This window comes from Vicugna pacos, chromosome 6 (genome assembly GCF_048564905.1).
Source record: "Vicugna pacos chromosome 6, VicPac4, whole genome shotgun sequence".
NCBI lineage: Eukaryota > Metazoa > Chordata > Mammalia > Artiodactyla > Camelidae > Vicugna > Vicugna pacos.
In genome coordinates, this window is record NC_132992.1 from 74,541,732 (window position 1) to 74,568,034 (window position 26,303).

General features: G+C 38.5%; 1 protein-coding gene across 14 annotated transcripts in view; it reads left to right on the plus strand.

Annotated features, from left to right (window-relative positions):
- Positions 1-26,303, plus strand: part of NRXN3 (neurexin 3) — a 1,622,069-nt gene that overhangs the window by 692,683 nt on the left and 903,083 nt on the right. For all 14 annotated transcript variants that reach the window (XM_072963522.1, XM_072963513.1, XM_072963517.1 and 11 more), the window contains one exon: positions 8,953-9,156. In XM_072963522.1, the coding sequence (XP_072819623.1) occupies positions 8,953-9,156 (204 nt within the window). The remainder of the gene's footprint in view (positions 1-8,952; positions 9,157-26,303) is intronic.

The following is a 26,303-nucleotide window of genomic DNA, read 5'->3' on the forward strand; positions in this document are numbered from 1 at the left end:
ATTGTACTGTCTGTTTGGTAAAATATATTGAGAATTATCTCTAGTACTTTTATAGAGGGAAAGAAATAGACTGAGTAGATGTTCTTATCTGGTTCTGCCTTTGAGTGAAGGATAATGGAAACAGCTATAGGAGGCAAATATGTGTAACAGAACTAGAGAAAAGCACTGAAGATCAAAAAAAAAAAAAGCTACCAGGACTAAAGGGATCAGAAATCCTAAGGTATCCACCCCCCTTCATCATGGCCTTGGAATGCACTCTTGAACCAGGTGTGGTGTCTTCTGATACAGGACATTTAACCAAGCTTCAGGAATTACAACACAGTCCTGACAGCTAAATAAAGGTTACATACAGTCTCAGCTGGGCTCTTCATCTCTCCCCTCCATTTCATTTGACATTACCATCTCTCAACCTATAGGGAAAAAAATACATAGAACTAAAAAATATGAATCCATTAAAATGTAGATGAGTATGGGAGCCAGTAAGTCACTGAAAGTATACCTGAACAACTAAGAACTTTGGACAAAGCCACCTGAGTATGAGCAAGAAAGACGATGACATGACAATGCAAATACAAGAAAGCAGGCAAATAAAAAATTTTAAAATAGATATAGCTTAGAAAACTTAAAGAATTTGATCTCGAAGAAAATAAACTCAAGGACAGAAAAATTTCCTGTGATCTGTATGTTCTGTAGCTCATTTGTACTATAGAGTATTTTAAGAAAATTTAATTAATAGTGTAAGAATTTAAAGAAAGTAAAAACAAATAAGTGAATGGAAAAAGGGAGATTGCACATGGAATATTTGAGAGGCAATATGTGATCACATCACTTATCTGAAATAATTAGTAACAACAGAAGGGCAAAGAATACATAAGTAAATATTGATGTACTGACAGAGGGAAAATATTGCAGATCATCACTGTGAATGCTGATGAAAAGTCAAAGAGATTAAACTCATTATAAAGAAACCAAGATATGGAGGACAGGCAGAATAATGGGACCTCAGAAATAGAAAAAACTGAGTACTTTAACAGAGATTACCTAAAGATATCAAACCAGAAGTTTGTTATTAATAGGAAGAACTGACTTTAAAGTTCAAAATAGCATGATGAGTTCCAAGAAAATGTGATATAGTATATTCAACACTGAGATGTGTATTGATTATATCATTGGACTACAAGGAATAAAATAATATTCTTCAAGGATTTATACAAAGTTTACATCATTTACCACCTACAAGAGAAAATGTTGGTATTATACAATCTCAAAGTACAATAAAGCAAAGTGTGTGCAATTCTACATGAAATAAAGTGTGACTCAAGAATGACATGCAGCCATGATGTGTTCCAAATGTCAAGAGCACAGACATTCACAAACACTAACAAATTTTGGTAATCTAACATTAGTTCTTTTTAAAAAGGTGTTAACATAAAATCCAAGCACTTAAAAGATGGAATTACTCAGAAATGGATAAAGTGTGATAAAAGGCATGATGAGAATAGTAACAACATTTCAGTATGTGCAACAAACACATGATGATCATACACATTATGAATACAGAGCAAAGAATACAGTCGACTTTCCATATTTTTAGGTTCAACATCCACGGATTCAACCAACCTCATATCAAAAATATTTTAAAAATTCCGGTAAGTTATAAAAAGCAAAACTTTGAATTTGTCACACTGGCAACTGTTTACATAGTGTTTACATTGTATTTAGCACTGTTTACATAACATTTACATTGTATTAGATGTTATAAGTATCTAGAGATGATTTAAAGTATATGGAAGGATATTTGTAGGTTATATGCAAATACTACACCATTTGGATGCTTAAGGGGCTTGAGCATTCAAAGACTTTGGTGTATGCAGGAGGTCCTAGAAACAATCTCCCATAGATACTGAGAAACTGTATCTGAATATCTGAGGTCCCCAGAACCACCCTCAATTTGGATAATTCTCTAGAAAGACTCACAGGACTCAGAAGCTATCGTGTTCATGACTGTGATTTATTACAGCAAAAGTTACAGAGTAAAAGCAGCAAAGGGAAAAGGCACATGGGGCAAAGTCTAGAGGAAACCCAGCTCAAGCTTTTAAGAGTACTTTTCCAGTTGAGTTGAACAGAATGTACTTAATTTCTCCAGGACTGATGTGTGACAACATCCGTGTCATGTTACAAATCAGGGAACCTCACCTGAATCTGGAGTCCAGGGGTTTTATTAGGGGTCAGTCACACAGGCATACACTGCTTCTGGACTGATTTTAGTAACTGATGCTCTAGAACCCTAGAGTGAAAGTGGTGTGTGTCATAAAACGCGTTGATTGTATGAGCTCGTTAGACCAACTAGTGTGGCTCAAGATCTTAGGTGTCCAAAACACTCCCATCAGTCAGAATATGCCAAGAGTTCACTTCCCAGGAGCTGCTGAAGGGCTAGTCTTGAAAATAGCTCCTTGTTGGAAATGGGCAGGGTCTGAGTTAAACCTTTATTACACAACGTGTAATAAATGTAACAACAGAAATTAAGAGATGAGGGAGGAAAATGGGGGAGAATAGTGTCCTCACTTTTCACAGGAGGAAGACAGTCTTTACTGGCTAAATTTGAAGGATTAAGTTCAAAGTGATAATGTCAGCCTTTTTCATATTTTTAATAATATTCTTCTAAAATTTCAGTGACTTCTCAAGAAATATACTTACTAAAAATTAATTTGAAATTTGAAATTTTTGTTAACTTCCTGTATAACTAAAAGTAATTCTAATTAAAATAATATATATAGAGAATTTTTCCATCTTTTGAAGTGCTTCTATTTATTTATCCTTCTATCTGTGTATCTGCTTATTAAAAAAAATCTGGGAATATGCTTCCCTAATGTTAATGATGGTTATTTCTTGGTGGTGTGACTAGGAGTGTTTCAGAATTTTTTTTCTTAATATTTGTCTACATCTCTCAGACTTCTAATATTAAATACCATTTGTTTAAAAATAAAACCATTAAAGTGATTTTTCTTTTTAAAAAATGGTAAGAATAAAAGATAGGAAATTATGACTGAGACTAATTTAACATATGCAGGAAATAGGGAGTCTCATTCTGTAAGTAGTTCAAGTATTGTGTAGCTTTTGAAAATACACACAAATAAAGTAAATACCATAGTTTTTCTTTTTCCCTGGGTTGTTTCTGTAACCCAAGATTTTCACAGAAAACTTTTTCCATACTAACGCCTATCACATTACTCAGTATTCCAGTGAAACCCCCTTTCTTTATTTGGAGGGGCCTCTGCAGCCAATGGGGGTGTAGCTTTCCCCCTTCCTGGCCAGAAGACGAGAGTATAGAAAGAAGCCATTGATCATTGAGGCTGATGAACTATCAGGCAATAGGTAAACAGTCAGACAATAAGAAAAAAAATCAGTGCTAAAATGTGTTTTTAAATGTCACAATGATTAAATAATATTAATTATTTATACCACTCTAGAAACAGAAATAGGCCTTCTATGACAAATACAAATATACATTACTTGGGGCTAAGAAACATTTTATGGAGAAAATATGTAAGACATTTGTAATAATCAAAATAGGGAACTCTAGAATGGCTGGGCGAGGACCTTAGCAGACCTCCCCAGTGGAACAACCATTTAACTGGAGAAAATTATTAAAACACACACACAAACAACCATTTAAAATCTCTAAAAAATGTCCTAAGGACACACAACAAATGGAGAAACATTTGTTTAACAGATCTGCTCTTAACAGTATCTCTTAAAACATTATTTAAGAGATCTGCCAAATCTCATTAAGAAAATTGAGAGCTATGACAGTTAAACCACAACCTGCTCCCTTCTCCTACCCTATCCCTGCTCCTTGTTCTGGAAGCTTTATTTCAGGTGGCTGTGGCCAAGAAGACAGATCTCCTTCTCCTGCCAGTTACCCTAGGACTGCAGTTTGATCTTGAAAGGTCAGGCCCTGGTGCCTCTCAGCTCTCCCCAGTTCCATGTTGTAGAAGCAGTACTCCTGGTAGGCACAGCCAAGAAAAGGGCCCCCTTCTCCTACTCAGTCTCCCGTCATGGGGCAGAAGCTCTGTCCTAAGTATGGTGTGTCAAGAATATAGGGCCTCCAACTGTCCCTGCTCCAGAGTACTCATATGTTTCATATTAGGAAGAGCACACTGAGAAGACCAGGAACTATCATCTTCCTCCAGTGGCCACTCATAGAATAGGAGTGTCACTCAGGGATAAGTGGGCCATGTTTCTGCACCCAGTGGGTTGCAGGGGCACAGAGGTTCTGCTCAGGGGTAGATGCAGGCTGTAAGGATGAAGAGCTCTGCTTGAGGTGACTGATTAGTTAGCACAGGGCTTAGAGAAGTTCATGGGTAAAGGAGTTTTGAAAATAATGGTGATCTTGGTTACTAGGAATTCTGAAGGGAGAGGTAGATCTGTGATGCTAGTAGGAATGAGTAAAATGGGAGATCAGCCAGAAGTTTAACAAAGAGGATCAGGGATAGAGAAAGCCATGAAGGGCTATCCTGGGATCACACTCATCCCTGGGGGTCTGGATGGTTGTGCACACTTGCTGGGTTAACCCCTCTCAGGACTAATTAGAATAGGACTTGGGGAAGATTCGAGAGTATTCCCAAGCTACATGTACATCCATCAGCAAGGGGAAGAGCCTGTTGGCTCAAGGGGCTTAAGTGTAACCTCTCAGCTGACTGAACAGTAACATACTTTTGTCCGGGGCTATTTCTAGGAAACCAGGCTTAAAACTAAAACCACATTTATCCTTGGTGGGCTGGAGGACTGTGCATATTCCCAAGACTGCACCTGCTCAGGAGTGACAGGAAGGGCAACTTCCAAGTACTAGTCCCTGGCTGAACATCAGGCAAATTCTTAAACTCCCTCAACTGTGAAAGCAGTCTCCAAGTCACACAGATTCACCAGATAGAGGGTAAAATTTAACTGACCAAGGGAGCTTAAGTGCAATAATTGAGCAATTAGTGGCTTATACTGAGCCAGGAACAACATCTAGGAAGACAAGCTAAAAGATGAAAACAGGAAAAAATATTTGAGCAGGGATATCACAGCCTTCACAATGCCAGGAAGATATAAGTCATGAAATTAGTTCAGCCAAGTCATTAAACAAATAAACAAATGAACAAATAGAAAGAAGTAGCTCTGGTGGCGGTTGGGGAGGGGAGAGCAGTATCCAGACTTGCTACCATCTAGTATCTAAAATGTCCAGTATTCAAGAGAAAATTGTGAAACATACAAAGAAAAAGGGAAGTGTGGCCCATACACAGGAACACATACAGGCAATAGAAATTGCCCAGATGTTGCACTTAGCAGACAAACTACGCCAAAGCTATTGTAAACATGTTCAAAGGATTAAGGGAAATTGTGCTTAAAAAATTAAACAAGGTAACAATGATTTATCAAATAGAGAATATTAATAAAGAGATTAAAATCATATCTATATATTTATATTTCAGCTTTTCAGCTCTAACATTTCCATCATTTGGAGATAATCTACTTACCCATCTATCTATATCTATCTCTCTGTCTATCTATCTTGAAAATACCTTGAAAATCTAAATGAAAAATTCACTAGGGGGGTTCAACAATAAATTTGAGTTAGCAGAAGAAAAAATCTGCAAGCTTGAAGATAGATCAATAGAAATTAACAATCTAAATTGAAAGAAAATGAATGAAGATAAAAAACAGAACATCAGATAAATATGGGCATCATTAAGTCTACCAATATATGTATGATGGGAGTACTGGGAAAAAGAGAGAATAGAACAACAACAAAAAAATTCAATGAATTAATGATTGAAATTTTCCCAAATTTGATGAAAAACACTAATGTACATATCAGTGAGCTCTAAATACAATCAATGCAAAGAATTATTCACAGCTAGACTCATTATGATAGAAATGTTGAAAATCAAAAGAGAAAGAGAAAAATCTTGAAAGCAGCAAGAGAAACGTGACTCATCTCATACAAGGGCCCACGATAAGATTAACAGCCAGTGTCTGTTCAGAAACAGTGGAAGCCAAAGGCAATGAGTTGACATTAAAAGTACTGACAGAAATAACATCAACCAAGAATCCTATAGACAACAGAACTATCTTTCAAAAGTGAAAGTGAAATAAAGATATATCCAGGTGAACAGAAAACAGATAATTCATTGCTAGTATAAGAACTATTAAACAAGCTGAAAGGAAGTGACAGCAGACAGTAATTTGAGTCTATGTGAAAAAACAAAGAGCTCCAATAAAGGTAATTGTGTAGGTAATGATAAAAGCATAATTACACATTTCTTTTTCTTTCTTCTCTTAACGGATTTTAAAAGCAATTGCATAAAACAGTCTATAAAACTGTGTTGTTGGGACTATAACATATAGAATTGTAATATATTTGACAATAAAACAAAAATGAATGAAGCTACACTGCAGAACAGAAATGACACCAGATGGTAAGTTGAATCCACAAGAAGAAATGAAGAGAGACAGAGATGGTAAATAATAAGCTTACTTAAAAAAAAAAAACAAACTCTATAAATATATTTGAGCTCTCCTTTCTTCTCTTCTTAAAAAGACAGGAGTTTTTATACAGCAGTGATTTTAACAATGTATTTTTGAGTTTGAAACATATATAGACATCATTTGAATAACAGTAATAACACAAAAAAGAGAAGAGAGCTATGAAAGAGTAAAGTTTCTCTATCTTGCTGGAGTTTAGTATAAATATGAAATAGATTCTGATAAATAAAGATGTATATTGTAAGCCCTAGACCAACCACTAAGAAAGAAACTCAAATATATAGTTAACAAACATTAAAGGAGTTAAAATAATATGCTAGGAAATAGTCACATAGGACAAAAAGAAATAGTAAAGGAGGAAAAGAGGGACAAAATAGGGGAGATGTGTAAGTACCACCATGTGGGCATCCCATGGTGTGGTCTCTCATTACTCAGCAATCAGATAGATTTTTGGATTGAATGACTTGACTTATTCGGATTCATTTTCCCCTCAAATTAGAATTCTATTCATGGTACTCCTTGTGTTTGAAATCTTTCAAGTAAATTAATATACATTCTGGAATAAATTTTGTTTTAGCTGATTCCTATATTGAACTTTTTGTTTCATCACCCTCCCTTTAAAAATATCATGTTAATAATAGAACACACTCACCAAGATACATACGGAGGTAGACACTGAGATACACACTTTGTTTTGTACCATTAGGTATCCAACTGCATACTCACCTGGTATTTATTCTCTGATACTATCAATATAGACATAAAGATGCATTCATTTTTACCTATGTCGTGGCACTACACATATGTAGGGGGATAAAAGTCGCCATTAGTTTTGGAATTATTTAAGTTGAATGTATCAAAACAACCATTTCATGGCTCACTGAAACACTAACATCTTTTAAAAAGGAATGTATACATATGTGTGGGTGTTTATAGTAGAAGGGACAGAGTGATAATTGATGGTGTTAATACTTACATAAACACGTAGAGCATCGTGCATATGAATATATAACAATATATTACTTAGAAATATGTTATCTATGTTTATATAATCCAATATATTCATAAATAATATACAGCTGTAAATAATGTCATGCATGTATATGTGCGCACATGTGTGTTGACGTACACACAGACACACACACAATATACACAGGAATACCACACTCTGCCATGAAGCATTACAGATGTACTTTGGGTGCTTTAGGCAGAACTGTTACATGTACAGCTGTGAGAATCTAACTGCCTATGTTTAACTTCCAGCTCTGCCATTTGTCACACATGTGACCTGGTGTCTATAAAATGTAATAATAATATTGTCGTCTTCACAGTGTTTTTGTGAGGATTAAATGCCTTCTTAATGCATGTAAAGTCCTAGAAAGCACCAGGCAAATAGTAAGTGCTCAATAAATTTTAGCTATCATTACTGATCTTTGGATTCTGCTCTTTCAGGAAGTGAAAAAGTTTCTTTCAAAAAAAAGTTTTTTCACACCTGGAGCATGTATTAAATTTAGATTATGCTTCTCATCTAAGAACAGATCGTCAAAATATGTTTTTCAATTTGTTGGTGTCTGTAACTGTCACATCTTTATTTGTGATCCTCTTAGAGTTTGCAAATTGTAATATACAACGATAGGCATGTCATGGGTTTTACCCAGGTGATGGTTGATTCCCAGGCATGAGATGGTTGTTTTCCAGGGACCTTTTATGTGTTGTGTAAATATGGTTGGGGGTATGATAATGACAGAGGCTATTTTGGGAACCTTCCATGTGATCTGCCTGGTGCCTCCCTGTTCCTATTCCTTTGACACAGGAGGATGGAAGATGTTTGTCTCTTTTGTTCAGTTAGATCCTTAACGCCTAGGAGAGTGCCTGGTACACAGTATGACAGATTAGCATATTGTGGTACCTTGTAATCTAAGACCATTCATTTACTTCCCAGTATCTACCGAAGTCTTGATTTTATTCTAATCTCAGAGCACTTTTATATAACTATTCTCTTGGCTGTGGTAGTTGTAAACTGCTTTCCTCTTATTCTTCATGAAACACAGGACTCAAGTTTTGTAGAGTCTTTTGTTCTGTTGTATCTACCGCATACGGAATTATAAGCACTACTGTTCATGAGGGCATTTTAACTTTTGCCAAATACCTTCATGCCTATTATTTCATTTGGTATCTTTGACAAGTTTGTGAACATGGGACTAATGCCATCATAGGCCTTTTGCAAATGAGGAACTACAACCGCAGAGTTTAAGGGGTCTGCTGAAGATCTCATAGCTTAAAAGTGGCGATGGAGGTCTAGCAAACACAGGTCACCTGTCTACAGATTTGGTGCCCTCTCCATCCGATTCTGCTTACCCTGGAAGCAAAGGCAAACTCTGGCATCCTCATCCTAATGACCCCCTCCTCTCTTCCCTGCAGAGGCATCCATCTTGAGCTACGACGGCAGCATGTACATGAAGGTCATCATGCCCATGGTCATGCACACCGAGGCCGAGGACGTGTCCTTCCGCTTCATGTCCCAGCGGGCTTACGGGCTGCTGGTGGCTACTACCTCCAGGGACTCTGCTGACACCTTGCGTCTGGAGCTGGATGGGGGACGCGTCAAGCTCATGGTTAACTTAGGTATCGTATGGAGTACCCTCTGCCACTCTGTTTGGGCTTGTCTTCCCTTTCTTTTCCGATTTTTATTGGTTTGATTGGAGTCTTTGTTTCTTGAAAGTTAGCTGCTCACCTCTTGTTTAATAGACCAAGGATAAAACCCAACAGCAACAAACACCTTCTCCTTGTTTCTGCATGAGGTTTTGATGTCAATTTCTGGTTTCTGACAGTGGTGGTTTCTTTACTAGAAGATTTGTTTTCTAAGTTTCCTTTCTTGGTTTTTTGGAACCGTTTAGCTTTGTGTAAAACACGCTACTTTGGTCCATCTTTTGATCAGTCACATTCCCATTAAGTCCAATCCTTGGTCACCACTCAAAACAGTCGAAGCAGAGGGCAGGGTCAGGGCAGGAGATGGAAGCAAAATGGGAGGGTGGTGTTGGAGAGAACGAAGCCATGTGAGTTGGATGAGAAATGCATTGTTTCTGGCTCTGCAAGGACTGTTCATGTGGGGAATTCTGGCGGTCTTGATGACACTGGTGCCTCCTAGTGGGGAGCACAAGTCACACTGTTTCTGTTGTCCCTTGGGAGAAAAAATTCTATCAGTTTAGTCTCTGACACGTGGAAGGACTTTACAGCTCCTGATAGTATCCCTTTCCTCCTTCCTGACATTCCTGCCCATCATTCAGCAGCCCTTTTTGTAAAGATTATTATGTCACACTGTTACTCTGTTCTCCTCATGTAATACATATCTGTACTTCCTTATTGTTGAAAAATTGTGACAATTTCAGATTTGTAGCTTTATGGAGAGAGGACCTGTTCTTCCACTGTAATTCCCTCCCTATAATGGATATTTTGGAAATTGCTCTTTTATGACCTCACATTCTCTCGGGCTGCTGACTTTCTTGACTGAATTCTAACCAATCTTCTGTGGAGAATGGGAACCTCTTGGTTTTGGGAAGGGAAAAAAAAAGCCCCTATTTCTGCTGATGCTACTCATCAGAAAAGTCAGTGCCCTCTGTTGACAGGATTAATGGGATTAGTGATATAGCTGAGTCCAAACTTTATAAGCTGGATTTCTTTGGGTATGTAGAATATGTTTAGACATACAACTCCTTTGTAAAGATGTCAGTGGAATGGCTTGTCAGAGGCATGGAGAAGACATGATGGACAAATGCATGAGATGTGAGATGATATAAAAACCCTAGATAGCCCAGTAGGAAGGTGGGGTTTGAAATCCATACCAGGCTTGTCTGCTGTCAGGTCAACTGGTCACCCTGGCAAAGTGCCTATACTGCAACCCTAAAAATCTCTAGGACTCAGAAGACTGTTTTGAGCAGTGGCTTGTTTAGTTGTGTCTTTTTCCCCTCAATTTGCAGCTTTTACAATACTATGCCCTTTTTCTTTTCCAACCACATTTGATTTCTATTGTCAGTGTGTCTCTTGGTTTTCCTTTTGTTTGTGTATGTGTGTGTTTGATTATTTTGGGTTTTGTTTTTCTCTTTTGCTGGTTCTTTGTGAGTGTTCTTGAGTTTCCAATCCTCCCCACCATCAGCCATGGTAAATCAAAAGATGGTATTCAACCCTTCAAAGGCCCAAAGCCTGCGGCCCGCACAGCAAACAGCCTTGTGAACAAAGCGTACTGAGCAGCCTGCAGGGGCTGGCATTCCCCTGTCCCCCTCCCTCTCCCCTCCCTACACCATCCTCCCCACCTGAAAGAAACCAGTCAGGGTGTATAGCTAAATTCAACCACCAGTAGCCAACTGTCAACTTCCCTGAAAAGCAACAGAAGAAATAAAAAACAAAAATACCCACCCAAACCCAAACCCCAAACAAACCTCCTAAGTAGCTCACAGAAAGAAGATGGGGTCAATCTTTAACTGCATCAGTTTCAAGGTAAGAGAGAGCCAGAGACATAGGGATGATTCAGGCCCGTGGGGTCCTGGGGAAATGTGGCCCCCCTTTAAACAGACAACTTGTTTTTTTCCTTTTGAGATGTTGTTTTGTAAAGTTTTAGAAAGCCAACTGTGACAGGTCTCACATCTTAGAAGGAAAAATGAGGGACGGAGGGAATAAAAGGGGAAGAGGAAAGAGGGGAACAGATTCTCTCCCTCTCTCTCTCTCTCACACACACACATGCACACACACACACACACAGTTAGTCATAGATCCCATGTGTGTTCCTAGAAGCATTATTTTTCCATTTTAAACTCTCACTGGAATCTGGGAGGTGTGCTTTTTTTTTTTTTCCAGTAAGACTCTGCTTTTGCCTCCTGGCTCCGTTTTCTGCGCACAATCAGTGCAGCTCCTCCTGAGTTGAGGCATCTCAGGCAGAGGAGAGTCGGTCCCTCCCTAGAGAACACTGCTTCTCTGGAAGCCACAGTGACTTCTTTTTCCCCTGAAGGGTATGGTTGACGACAATTACTGGTTTGAATCTACTCAACTTTCTTTCAAATGTAACATAGACAATGGAATTTAAATTCCTTTTCCTTGTGTCTACACAAGTCCTCACACCCATGCCTTGTTTGAAGGTTCACCTTCCACTCCCTGCCCAGAATACACCCCTCCTCCTTGCCATGCATGCATATTCTCCCTTTCTTGGTTATAGTAGAAAACATCTCCATGTGGAGTGTGCATTCACATACACAGTCCCCAAGAACTAATTTCAAGTGAGCATTTTGTTCCCTCACTCCATGTAAGTTGTGTCTGTTTTCTGGCACAGGCATAAATGGTGTACTAACGTATTTCAAATTGTTCATACATGTCAGCTCATGATATAACCAGCTAGTACCTATTTATCTGACATAATGTATCTCCTAAATATCCAGGAGACTGGGCTTTTCCAAGGGCCTTACTTTCTGAAGAGAACTAGCTGTGGTTTACCAACAGGCGTGAGTAGCGTCCCGCCACCCACAGCACGTTTGTAAAAGGTGTGAGGTTGGCCACTGACCAATCATATTTTGATCTCTTAGAGTGAAAAGATATAGTAGTAACTTTTATTATTACAGTATTTTAAAATATTTTAAAAGTCTTGTCTTTAATCTCACAGTAACACTGTGAGATACATCCGTAAAGTGTGTTTATGATTGCTTTACAGATGTGAAACAAAGAAAGACAGATGTGACTGTTGAGAGCAGAGATGGGACTAGAACCCATCTTTCTAAACTACTAGATCATCATGGGTTATCTGTTACCTCCACAGGTCAATACCGTGGATCAGTGATGTGACAGTCTTAATGACGCCTAACTGCTTTCATGATGGCCACCTTTTAAACATGCACAGGAGTCTTTTTCCTTAGTGCTTGGTTTGAGTTGAGCCATACAGCAGAAAAGTTAGTCAGTACTGGCACAGCCTCATCCGTGGCCCATGTAGGCAGCCCATCTTCAATGGTGGAGGCTTGTAGGCAGTGGACTGTTTATTGTGTGCATCACTGAAGACACACAACTCTTAGAAATATTCACCTCTTCCATGCTGAATCCAAAACTCATCAATATGGGAAATAATAATTTCTCCCTTATTTACTAAAATAAAGCAAAGAACTGATTTAAACAGAATGAACAATGTGCACACATGTGCACACACGCACACATGTGCACACACACGCACACGCACACAGCCCTTAAACACCACACCAAGGCTCAGGCAGAGAGAGAGCTCTGGCTGCTCCTGAATCTCTAAAGGAAACTGCCTTCCCAGGCCAATTCCTCTGATTGATTTTTCATTAAACAAATGCATCCTCACTATCAAGACTACCGTCTCAAACTCTGTGAACAAGAGCCTAGGGTAGATGTTTCTTCTCCAACCACTTCTTCTTCAAGTAAAGTAACAGAATAATTTTTCACTTCTCGACTTAGCCCCTGCCAATTATCTGTTATCTTGAAAACTCCAAGTCCTCACATTGGTTTAAAGACACCATTCAGTTTATGGACCCATTTGGGTGAACCCAGAATGAGGAGCCCAACTCAGCATCTCTCCTAGACCAGGTCCTTGACTAAGAATAAATCCTCAGTAGCACAGAAACCAAAGAAGAAAGCCACTTCTTGTTCACAGTTCTTGGGTTTGTTGCTTTAGGCTCACTGTGTCCCTGTCCCTCCCTCGGAAGCATGCCCACACACCTGTTTCCCCTCTCTCTCGGATACATCAGGAAGGGGCGTTTCTCCAGCTTTGGGCGATGACTGGTGCCACCAGTAGCTGAGGCCACACTTCTCCCTCCCTGCTGCCCTCCCCTCCCCAGTCCTCACCAGGGGCATGGCCTCCTCTGTCTGGTGATCGTACCAGTTGCTCCAGGGCTGTTTGCTCCCACTTTTCTGTTGCGGTTGACGACACATGACAAACCTAACCGCACGAAACCAAACCCAGATTTTTCCCAAGAGATGTTCTTCTGGGGAACCGATAAGCTTCCCACCCCCTTCCTCAGAACGACTGGGTGTTAATAAATGCTCTTACCTGGATTCACATAGTTTCACTCTGCCCTGTCGTTTGCCACTGGTTTCTTTCTCACTTGCCTAACGTGGTTTACTTTGGGAAATTCAAATGGTGGCATTATCTTCCACAAGTCCTCCAGAACTATTGGGTACCTTAGGCAGAAGAAGAGCACAGTTTCTAACTGTATTTTTTTTTCCAATAACTTTCTCCCTCTTCAACTTTATCATTTTACTTCCTCCTTTTAACATCTGGCTTTAAACAAATTCTTATTGGAATTCCCACTACCGTAAACAAAACTTAGGTTCAGCTGGGCAGCTTGCTAACAATTAACCTGAGTCATTTCTCTAACCATTCTGTCCAGTCCTCTATAATATCCATTGACTCTACTCAAGACCCTTTATGCTGTGTGTCCACGACTCCAAACAGATATTAGTAAAAGGACAGGTGCTGTGATCTCTGGTGCTTGATACTCTCTGGTGACCAGCACTGGAAACTTAGCCACCCTGTCGTCCCTCTCTTTCCCATCAAAAATATAAATAAAAATGAAGACTTTCCTCTCTTCAAGATGCAGGCTCACAGAGTGAAATAGGTAGGGTGTCAAAGGTGCCTGAGACCTCCTCCCCACGTGCCTGCCTCGCCTTCTCCTCGAATGCTGTAGGCACTTGGTTCAGTCTGAGCATTCAGGCAGGAAGACGGAGGTGGGCTCCGTGAGTGGGTTGGTCTGAGGGCCTTTGAAAGCATAGACGAGACCCCAGTCAATTGTGATAACATCGTACAACCCCTTTTATCCTACACCCGGCCCCACCTCTCTAAAATCTGGGATGGGTGTTTGTGCGGTTAGCTGTTTGCAAGTGGCCATTTTATGACAGGAAATGACCAGGTTGTGTTAACCCTTTCCTTGCCTCTGAGGATCACGGCAAGTCTGCCTATGTAAATTTCTATAGCATCTGGGGCCCGACCTAAGGAGAGAGGGTGGAGGGAGTTTGGTTTTAGAAAAAGAGAAAGGGTTAAATACTGCACTGAGAAACTTCATGGACAGATTTTTTTTTTTTTAAATGATACAATGTGTCAGGCTGGTGATATATATTTGGAATACTAAAACAAAAAATTGTGTTGATGCTACTTTTAGAGATAAATTTTAAGAAAACCAATTGTAGAGGGAAACAAAATATAACCTGCATTTGGTGGGGAAATTTTTGCAGTATTTTCCAAGTTTAACAAAATTCATATTTCAAAGTCCAGGTTTGAAATATTTTATATACATGAATAGGTTTTTTGAAAGAAAAAAAAAAGCAGCATACTCGGTGTCTATTGTGGATATATATGTATACCAGTATATATCTCTATACATATGTGTATATATATATGTGTGTGTGTGTATATATATATGTATCCAACTTTACTGAATAATATACTGTACATATACACCCACCCTTAAACTTGTGCATACTGTATATATATAAAATGGCCACATTTCTTGCGTGTGTCTGTCCCCGGAAGGGTGGACTGATTGTTTTTGGATGTCTGCAGCTGTTACCTTGAAGGATGCAATTTCATCTTTCATTTATTTTTCCCCATCTAGACTGTATCAGGATAAACTGTAACTCCAGTAAGTTTTCCCTCAAGTTTCATTTTGTTCTTTAAAAAAGAAAACTGACTTTATTTTGTTCACTGTTTTATGAGCTGTTTTTTAGTTGAATTATTTTATTTTCTGACGATGGAGTTGGGGGGAAATGGGTTGACAAGCTGAAGGGCTGGGGCGATGGTGACGGGCTGAGTGTGGCCCGGGGTGTGGTTTCTCAATTGAGGCAGGTCCTCGCTTCTTGGCTTGGTTTTGCTCTATATGCAGAAAAGGAGGAAAGGGCACCTGGATAATGAAAATAGCTTGTAAATGAATTGAAATGGTAATTTGTTGTTTGGGAAAAATAACTCTCAGGGGTGGACAACCAGAATGCACTTCTCCACTACCAAAAGCTTCAGAAGATAAAAGCAAAGTTTTTGACCCACAAGGTGGCTGCCAACTCTGACATTTCTTCCCTGGCATTTATTGCTGTAGGGTTTTGGTTTTTTTTTTTTTTTTTTTTTAAGGAGGGTAGGCAAAGCCAAAGCACTGCACTTGATAATAATGCAACATTTTAACCAAAGACTTGACACATTCTAGCTCTTCTGAATAAATAAAGGCAGGTAATTATTTTTACTTTATTTCATTCAAAGATTCTAGTTCTTGAAGAAGGGTCTTAATGAGGCACAGGCTGAATACTACTCACACATTACTTCCTTTGTCTCAGAGATGCATGTTAACTGGGGTCATGAAGTAGGGGAATAAGAAGAGGAAGGGGAAGGTTGGGCACGAGGAAAAGAATAAGTGATAAAAGGAAGAAAGGAAGTAATGTACTTTGAGTCCTATAGTGTGCTCTATTAGTTAAGGCAATTCAGTAACAATCGATTAAGCAATGAGGGTAGTTGTTTCGGGTAATTAGCTACAAGACAATTCCAGCATTTCAACAGCTCAGCAAATAAGGTTTCTTTCTTATGCAGGCAGAGTCCAGTGCCAGTTGGGCAGCTCTCTTCAAAGAAGTATTTCAGGCGTCTAGGCTTCTTCCATCAGCTGGGCTCACCAACCTTGGAGTTCTTCACTTCCAGTTGTATCCATAGGGCAGAGAGAGGAAGCTTGGGTAGTTATGCAGTATGTTTTATCGCCTTGCCTAAAAATGCCATACATCACTTTTGCCCATATTTTGTCAGGTATGGTTCCATCTGAAATCCAAAGGAAGCCAGGAAACACAGTCCTCCTGTGGATCAGGAAGACAGAATTGGATTGACTGAGCATCTAACATATGCCATTCTCAGTAGCATCTCCTCATTTTTTGCTTCCTTTCTTGCTAGGGTCCTTCTGTAGGAAGAAGCTCAGAAAAGGAAATGATCTAACTTACACATTTCATTTACTTGTTTATTCCTTCCTTTAAACATTTTTAAAGGTGTTAGCTGGTGTAACCTTCTTTCTTGGGAGATATGTTATCAGGACAGCAAACTAATAAAGCCCAAATCCACTTCTAGGGGGAAATGTTCCATATAAAATAACAATAACAACAAAAAGAAATGTAAAAAAAATCAATGTAAACAACCACTTGCTAAAGTAGAGAGCTTTCTGCTTGTCTTGGCATCACTTTCAGTTAATTTAAGCCATGTCCTATTTTGCTGTGTTTAAACCCTTCTAATTAGCCAGAAATTTCTCATGATAGTTAGATCATTACAAGCCTAATTGAAACATCCTTTCTCTCTGAAGACTGGCATTTTCTATTTCTTTAAGCAGCTTTATAGAGGTATAATTTCCATAACATAAAATTCATCCATGGTAAGCCTACAAATCAATGATTTTTATTAGATGTATAGAGTTGTCCAAATATCATTACAATCACATTTTAGAACATTTCCATCACCCCTCAGATTTCTCTTAGGTCATTTTGCAGTTAAGGACCCATAGCCCTAGACAGCTGTTGATCTGCTTTTATCTCTATAAATTTGCCTTTTCTGGACATTTCATGTGAATTAAATCATATAACATACAGTCATTTGTGTCTGGCTTCTTAAAAAAGATACAGCATATCTCTGGAAAACTTCCTCTTTTACATGAGTTTCCAGAAGGAAATAAGATGGAAGCTGAGTGTGAAGGTGGAAAGCCTCATCCAAAGTTGAATCTGGCATCTTCTGGCTTCAGAGACTTATTTACAGCACAGAGAACTGAGGGCTTTATTTGACCAGGATATCAGGACCTGCTTATGTGCTCTGCCCACACTTTATCTAATTCCATATATTCCATCTGATCAGCCATGGAGAGTCATCATAAGACATGTTCCTGAATTCTTTCTCCTGGGAAGACAGTGACTCTTCAGGACTCAGATGCCAGCAGCTTTTCTAAGCCTGATAAAACATTTTCTGTTCAGAACCATCAGAAGCAGCATTGAGAGGAAATGCACACAGCACAGATGTGTTTGCAACTTTGATCACAGTATAGATGAAGTGTAACTGGTTTAAATCAATATATAGGTAAAGAGCCAAGTCTGGATTTTAAAAATCAATTTTGAATTATCATGATAAACTTTTAACATATCAAGGGAGTTAATTTTGGTGAAAGCATCAGAGAAAAAATACATCGTGCCCAATAGTTGTATAGGGATCGAACAGAAACAAAACAAAAGCCCAATTTTTCAAACTAATCTAAGACCTTTAGTGCTGAGGGATGTAGATGTGTACCTAGGGTAAGGGAGAGTCACAAGTAAGTGTGATACATTTTCCCAAAGCTGGTTTTAATTGTTGATTTGGAGCAAAAACTTGAATTGAAAGCAAAGTGTTATATTATGCAGCAGATTGCAAATAAACATGAACCTTATTTAATATATAAACCTTATTCCTACATTTTAAGAAAAAACATAACAATCGAAAGATGTATCATTTATATTGTGTATCTTCTCTCTTCCATCCCTGGCATTGTTGGCACTTGGGTGGAAACATTTGAAAAGACTGTACAACTAAATTAGGAGCTAAAACAGGTACAGGTGATTAGAACTTTTAACCCCCTCTTCTTATGAACATAATATCAGAGTTCATAGTTCGACCTGTTACAGAATCTCAAGTCATTTCTGTAACAGGTGTGCAGATCCTGTCTCTTACACAATTTTTCATTGTGAGAGTGTAAGAGATAACATTGCTTTGCAGCCTGGAAGTGTGACAGGGAGAGGGTTTCCTCTTACTCCTGAGCTTTGTCTCCAGCTGCTGTCCCAGCAGCAGTCGTAGGGTGGGATTCCTTGAGCTTCAAAACAAAGCTGTTTATTTTCCCTCGAAGAGACATCCTGAATTCAGCTTTACCAAGTTAGAATGCAGGTTTATGAACTTTTCCAGAAATTCTTTTTTAGAATGCCTGTCCTGTGGAAAGTCAGTCAGGTAAAATACTGAAGGCATCATCTATTCTTCTTCTTTTTCTGTTTTTTCTTATTCATCTGGCTCAAAATATTGTTTGTTCAGGAAAATGGCTATTTCCAAAGATTTGAGTGAACTTCTTTTTAATGGGGAGAAGGACATGAAAAAGAAGGACCATCTTCCAGTGTGAAGGGAAAGCAACTGGACGTGATAGAGGCCACTGATCCTGAGACAAAAAAGCCTTTTCCTTTCAGCTTTGTTGGCTGGCTCTTCTGTCAGGAACTGAGGTCCAGCTCTGTAATGAGGGTTTCCAAGAAGCAGAAGCAATTTTCTCATCAGCTTCTCTGCCTCTCTCCCTTTCTTACCTTCTCTTTTCCAGCACTTTGTCTTTCCCTATAATATCAATGATATGCTTACCATTACTCCTTCCCAATCTTACTATCCCTGCTTTCCAGATCCTCCAAGAAGACCACACCACAAACTCTTCTCTGCCTCTTATCACCAAACATTTATTAGTGAGTGTGCAAATCACAGTCTTTGGTTGAATTTGGGACCTTGCTGGGTTTGAGTCATCTGGCAGGGATGTTTAAAAATATGTGGTAAGGAAATTTCCAGCTTAGAACTGACTTTAACATTGCAAAAGAGCAGCAGAGTTGGCAGTCATCATGGTGGATTGGACTCCAGGGTAACCTGGGGCACTTGTAAAGAAAACAGGGCTTCTTTCTGGAGAACTTCTAGAGGAAATCACCCATTCTGTGGTTCTGGTTCCATGAGGCTGCCACGGCCTGAGAGACATGCGGCTCTGAAAACAGGTATGGACTTCCTGTTGCTCTCATGGGTGTTCGCGCAAAGGAGAGTCTGTAAAGTGGCTTGTTGTCTTTTACCCTGTCTGACCGTCACTCTACCCTATGATTTCCTAGTCCCTCCTTCATTCTCTCCCTTGTAAGCCATGTGCGGTATGAATGAATACAGTGAACTCACATCAATTAAATATGAGTATAGCATGAATGAATATAGTGAACACACATTAATGAATACCAAATCCCCTGTTTTTTTTTTCAATCTTTCTCTCTCAAAGGCTAATTCTTCTGTGTGGTGGCCATTTTTTTCAATCTTTCTAGAAAGGAGTGTATATATCACATGGAAATTATGATGAAATCGTGAGCTTTGTGTATGTGCCTGATTATTTAGGTTTAGGTAGACCTCTCCCCAGTTACCTTGAACTTGAAGCCTTACTAATTGATCTGTGACAAGGTTAATTTTTTTCTTCGACATCGAGGAGAAAGGAAATAGAGTGTCATACAAAAGTATACTGACCTTAAAACACTGAAGTGCCATGATGTGGTCATTTGTGTCAGAGAACAGCTTTTATAATCTCGTCCACTTCCCCCAGACTCTGTTACCGTTGAACCATGGAGATGCATGATAATGTAAGAGCTGCATGAACATAACATCACAAGGATATATCTCCAAGTCATACCTCTGGAGGCTACTAGTGTTTACTAAATATTCCTTCTCTTGCACCTGCCTGCCTAGTGCCTGTTTTTGCCTTTCGCCTTGGCTTCTCTACCTTTGGTTTCCAAGCATACTCAACGCTAGTGTCTGGCAAAGTCAGCAGGGTGTGTGGGTGGTTCTTGCTTAATTTAGGAATAGTGTGGTGAACTGCAGTTTATTATGCTAGACTTCTGATTTTCTTGTTTTTCTCTGTCTTTCCTCTCTATGGTACCAGAATAAGTGATGTCATCTTTAAGCCTAGTTTATCTAGAAATCCCAGAGCTGATTTGTTGAGCTTATCCCTTTAACTCAGAAACACTTACCTGAGGTCAACCAGGAAGGCTGACTTCTTCACTATTGGATGTCTTCCCAGGGAAACTGTAAAACCTCTTTGGTACCCATTCCAGGATTTGGGTCACCATTGCTGTCATCCTGACCATCCCACTTCTCTTAGGAGAGTTTTAGTGGAGATGGAAAAATCGCAAAGCAGCTCTTGTATATAATAATGTAGAATTATCTGTCATGCTATCAACATCACACCTGGGACTTTCTATTTCTGTACTAAATAATTATGCTGTTCTTCAACTTTTATCAAAACCTGATTTTTAAAAGGTAACATAATTTTGTTTCTCTTTGGAGTGTTTTCTGTTTCTTATAACATAAAACCTCACATGCAAGTTTATTCATAGTATTAATAATAGGCAGAGTTGAGTACAATAGTATGCTTCCTAAATATTTAATATTAAACTCTCCATAAATATTAATTCAGACTAATTTTATTTTAAAATAGTTTTAAAATTGTACAGGGGACAAAGGCAAGGTTGCAAAAATTCTCCCTCTTATCCATGATTCTCATCCCTAAATTCTCTTCCTCAGAGGCAACCCAAATTATCAGCTTTTTAAATATTCTTTCAGAGGGAATTTATGAGTATACAACATAGTTATAACCATATTTTCCCCTCTGCTTTTTCTTCCTTCTCCTTCTTTACACGAGGTTAACACATTCTTCTGAATCTTGCCTTTTTCTCACAAAGTATCTTAGGAACTAGTCCATATAAAAACATAAAGATCTACTTTATTCTTTTTTTCTTTTTTAATTCTGATTTTGTATTGAGGTGTAGTTGATTTGCTATGTTAGTTTCATATGTACTGCAAAGTGATTCAGTTATACATATACATACATCTGTATTATAATAGTCACATACTATTGCATTTCATGGAGGTATTCTATTTAATTAAATCACTGCCCTACTGATACACATTTAGATTTTTCTCCATTTTTTTTTTACCGCTACTAAAAGTAAGAAAATGTATGTTTTTGTTCATTAATCTTTGCATGCATGTAGAGCAATATCTATTGGTTAAATTGCTTAAAGTAGAATTGGTAGGTCAACAGATAAGTGCATTCCAAATGCTGATAAATATTGACAAGTTTCACTCCCCTCTGCTTTCCTGTAGACAATATATGAACGTTTGTTTCTCCTCACTCTTGCTAAACAAACACATTTGTATTATCAAGCTTTTTATTCATGTTCTCCAAATAGCTTTTCAAAATGTTGCTGTCACATGCCCACTGCCTCTCAGAGACCTTTTCCTTCCTTCCTTCCACTTCTTCAGGTATATGCAGGGACCACTGTCATTCAAAACTTTGGTGACCACTTACACCAGAAATATTTTAATAGAAATCTGCTATAGCAGCATTTCATAAAGCATTTCAGTCTTTTTTTTAGTAAACAGGGTAGAAAAGTGGCAATATGTTACAGTAATTTTATGTTATTTTCCTCCTATACTCCTGCTTATTTAAGTTGGAATCCCAGCAGAGAGAGGCATTTAAGTTCAATTACAAAAAACAAGAAGGATTCTGGAGCCAAATAGCCTGGGTTCAACCTTTTCTATACCACTAATGAGCCATGCATCTTTGGACAATTTATTTTAACCCCCAGTTTCCTCAGTTGTAAAATTGGCATAATTATACTTTTAATTTTTTTAATTGAAGTATAGTTCATTTACAGTGTTGTGTTAGTTTCTGGTGTACAGCATATGGATTCAGTTGTGCATATATATTCTTTTTCATATTCTTTATCATTATGGGTTATTACAATATATCAAATACAGTTCCCTGTGCTAAATAGTAAGACCTTGTTGTTTATCTGTTGTATATTAAAATGGGCATAATTATGGTATCTACCACTTTGAGCGAAAAAAGAGCCTAGAACATAGCACATGCTATATGTGTGGAGATGATGATGATGATGATGGTTTTGGTGATGGCGAGGATGACTAATACTGTTAGAGTATTGCAACTGAAAACATGATCTTTGAGATCTGCTCTTGTTCAAGAATGGATAACTATATATATACCTAAAATCATTTTGGTAGCTTAATAGATGCCTATAAAATGAGCATCCCTATTTTCCTCAGCCCAATTACCCAGGGCAATAATAAACGCTTTTCAAGGCCATCAGAAATGCACTGGATTCTGCATCAGTAACATTAATAATAAGAGTGTTCATGGGACCATCATGTTGGGGTTTTTTTCTTCCCTCAGTGCATTATGATAAACAGATTCTTGATGTCAACCCAGAGCTAATGAAAATATTTTGACTTCATGAGTTCTTCTATGTTTGTCTTTGGGACACTGGTATCATTTTAGTAAAAGCTTCATAGTGTTCTCAAAAGAAAATATTATCTTTAAAATGCACAGATCTGATTTGATGATATCATTATATTTGTGGCTCTAATTTCTTCTCATACCAATTTTGTATAATTTAAACAGGAATGAAAATAAAATAGAGCCAGAGAAATAAGAGTTTTTAAAGCAAGGATACGGATTTCTAGCTAAGAACATTACTGTCTGGTTTCGTTGGCACATTCCTGTTATAGCTTTAAAAGTCATCGAGTTCATTTAGACCATTGTGAGAAAGGAGGGCTAGTTCACCAAGAGGAGAAAAGTTAGTCATCCTCTTTTCAGGAGATCTTGTATTTTGGCTTTAGCCAGTTTGTTGAAGCACAGCATGTCAGTATGTTAAGAGACTCACACAAGTACCTTTGGGATATTAAAATTTCACATATGCCTTACAAAGGCCGGAGGTTCGGGCATTTTCAGATCCATACGTGATGCCCAGAGAAGGAGAAAATTAATGACTAGTTAGCAGTTAGAAATGCAGTGCCATCCACTCCCAACTTCTGGAAATGTCCTTTGAGAACAGGTTAAAAAGACACAAACAGAAAAAGGAACTTCTTCAGTAGCTTTAGCTAAGACCACTTTTTGTCTGATTTCAGAATGATCCCTGTGTCTAGCATGCAAATCTCATCACCTTTTGGTTTGCTTCTCTTGTATACAGTGAGCTCCTGGTATGGAAAAGTCTGCTCAGAAAGGTGTTTTAGCATGTGTAATTCCTTTGGGTTTTAGAAAGGATAAAGGGATGGGGAGCAAGCACCCATTTAAAGAGTAGATGAAAGTGAGATTGAAGAATAAATTATTAATAAGTGGCTTCCCAAGGAGAGAGTGTTTTGTCTCATCAAAGGAAGAAGCAGAGGAAATAACGATGTAGACAGAAAACAAAATAAGAAGTTAAAAACACAAGACCTCGCAAGTATATAGATACAAGCGAAGTTGATAGCGTTATTGAATTCTAGAAAGGATTGCTAAATAAAGGAATAAAATTTCTCTATCTTAACATCCTAAAAATAAGGAAACACCTTGCCAACTTAAGAATGATTTATTGTGTACTGTCAGGCAAGAGTGGCAATACATAGACTCCTAGAACTGTTTACCAATCACAGTTCAAGCCACTGTAGTTAATTGTCTTAAATCAGAATACATAGTTTGGAGATGTGTACACACATACTAGGATACGTCAGCATAGCCTGACATTTTTGTGTTGACCTGGCTGCTGTAGGATTTTCATGACCTGAAGCTACCTTGGATAGAGTACATACTCAAAAAATAATTAAGTCACTGAGGGAATGAACTGTACCCATTCATCTACCTTAATTTATTATTTATACAAGTTCTCTTAGGAATTGATACAGAGATATGAGCTCCCAAATGTAAACTACAACTTTCGGTTTTGTTGTTATTCTAAAAGGAAGAATATTAGCACTCTTTAGTGAGTCTGTTCTCTTATCCCTAATAATCTGAAAAAAATATATTATTTTCTCTATAAAACAAGAGATTTCAGAAAATGAAGATTTTTATGAAGTCCAATTTGGCTAGGTTTTGGTTGGAGTCAGAAAAACTTCATGAAGGAAAGTGAATGTGTATCAGCAAATATTACATATTGTCACTCCTCATTCTTCATCGTCATCTTCCATGAACATTTACTGAGAGTTAACCGGGTTCCAGGTGTTGATGTCAACTTTAGGGATTTATACTGCAGATTTCCAAGGAAAATGCAGAAGGAATCCTCATAGTCTAGGCACACCCCCACCTTCCCCCATTTTCTGTTTCTCTTAGAGAAATTGGAACTCAGATGCATGTATGGTTAAAATCCAGATGAGCTTCTCGTAGATTTTATTCAGTGATGGTTCGTTTCGGTGTTCCATCCAGCATGATAGTTTCATTTTTTTTCACAATGTGTATATATTCCTTGTGTTGAGGCCCTGAACACCAGTCTACTTCGCCAGGCCTTTTTCCTTATTTTCCTTTTTTGTTTTGGCTGGTCCTCCATTGTCTGACCACCGGCTTAGAGCCGTAAAAGCTGTCAACAGCTGACATTTCAGGCGCTGCAGTTTTGAGTGTAAACGGTGTTTTCTGTTTTTCCTTCTAGTTTTTGAAAATGTTTCTTTATCCTCTGATCCATTTTATTTGCCTAATTGCCACAGTAAGATTTACAAGGTCACAAGTTCAATAAATACTACTGCTAGGCACAGTTTATATTTTGAAAATTAGGAAGGATCACTTTATCAATGAGGTGAAGGATGTGCAGTAACCATTTGGCAATTAACTAACATTATCAGCCAAACTCTGTTCCTGTTTGATGACCAGATAAATGCATTAATGAATGTACTTCTCTTTCATTGTGTGTGTGTGTGTGTGTGTGTGTAGGTAGGTGGGTTTCACTCGTGTTATTTAGGAGAAGATTAGAAATTGAATTATGAAATCTCTGGAACAATTAACCATAAAGTGCAGATCTCCCTCCTGATTTAGAGCATCTCAGCAAACAGTTTTTCTCAATTTTACAATTAATTTTGAGAAGAAAACTTAGAGACTGGGGATGTTGCTTCTAAAAGAAATGGAGTAATCTTCTGGCTGATGTATTGATTAAGTGACTGAAATCACAAGGCTTTCTCACTGAGAGTTTATTAGAAGTTAGGGAAATAAACCTTAAAGGGGATGTGTACATTTTCCTTCTAAAAATGAAGTTGTTTCAGAGTAAATCTGATTATGTAATAACTGTATACAAAACAATTTTGCTGTTATCCCCAAAGCCTTGTGGAAGCAAGGGGTGTGGTGTTTAGTTATAATCATCTAAGTCTTCCTGAAGACTCATAATGGCTGACACTATATTGCAATAGAAAAATGTTAAAAGGCGTGTGTGCTCCAAAAGAGAGACAAATGTAATAGAGGTCACATCCCCTGAAGCAGAGTCTTCAAATGGTTATGACTCAGGATCCTCCCAATAGGCCTGGTTGGGGCCATATGTTTAAATACCGACATGTTACAAGTTGGGAAGCCAAGGCTTGTGAAAGGCAGGTGCACCGCATAAGGTCTCAGGGTGGTTAGTGGCCGGCAGGAAGCTTCATAAATTTCATTTTCTGATTCTTCATCAAATGACCACTATTTGTCACCTAAGTTAAGTTGTCTTTTAATGATGATACAGGACATTATTTTCTTTGGAATTACTTTTTAAAAACTGGGGGTGAGGGCCACTGCAAAGGTACCAAATTAGGGAGGATATTATGACCTAAACTCTTGGTTGTTGGATGAACAGCATTATGAATAGAATGAAATTTAGTTCTCAAGTCTAGGAGATCACAGAGAAATGAACTTGGTGTTGTCCACAAGTGTGGGCAGGATAAAATCTAAAGCAAGAAACTGAGGGCTAGTCCTCTGTTCCTGAGAAAATAAAGGCAAGGAAATAAGAAATGCTCAACCTGGAGAGAGGAAGGTCTATTTTCTGTGAGTGGTTTTCCTGTGAGTCTGTCAGGAAGCTCTTTTCCTTCCTCCCCTCCTCAGAACTAGAGGGGAAGGAACTACTCCACCGACCCGGAGGAGGGTGCTCACGGGAGGAGGGTGGTGAGAGCAGCGGAGACAGAGGCAGGAAAGGAGCCGACGCACCAAGTGGCAACAACACGGGCATGCAGGACAGGCAGAGACCAAGAGGAAGGGCAC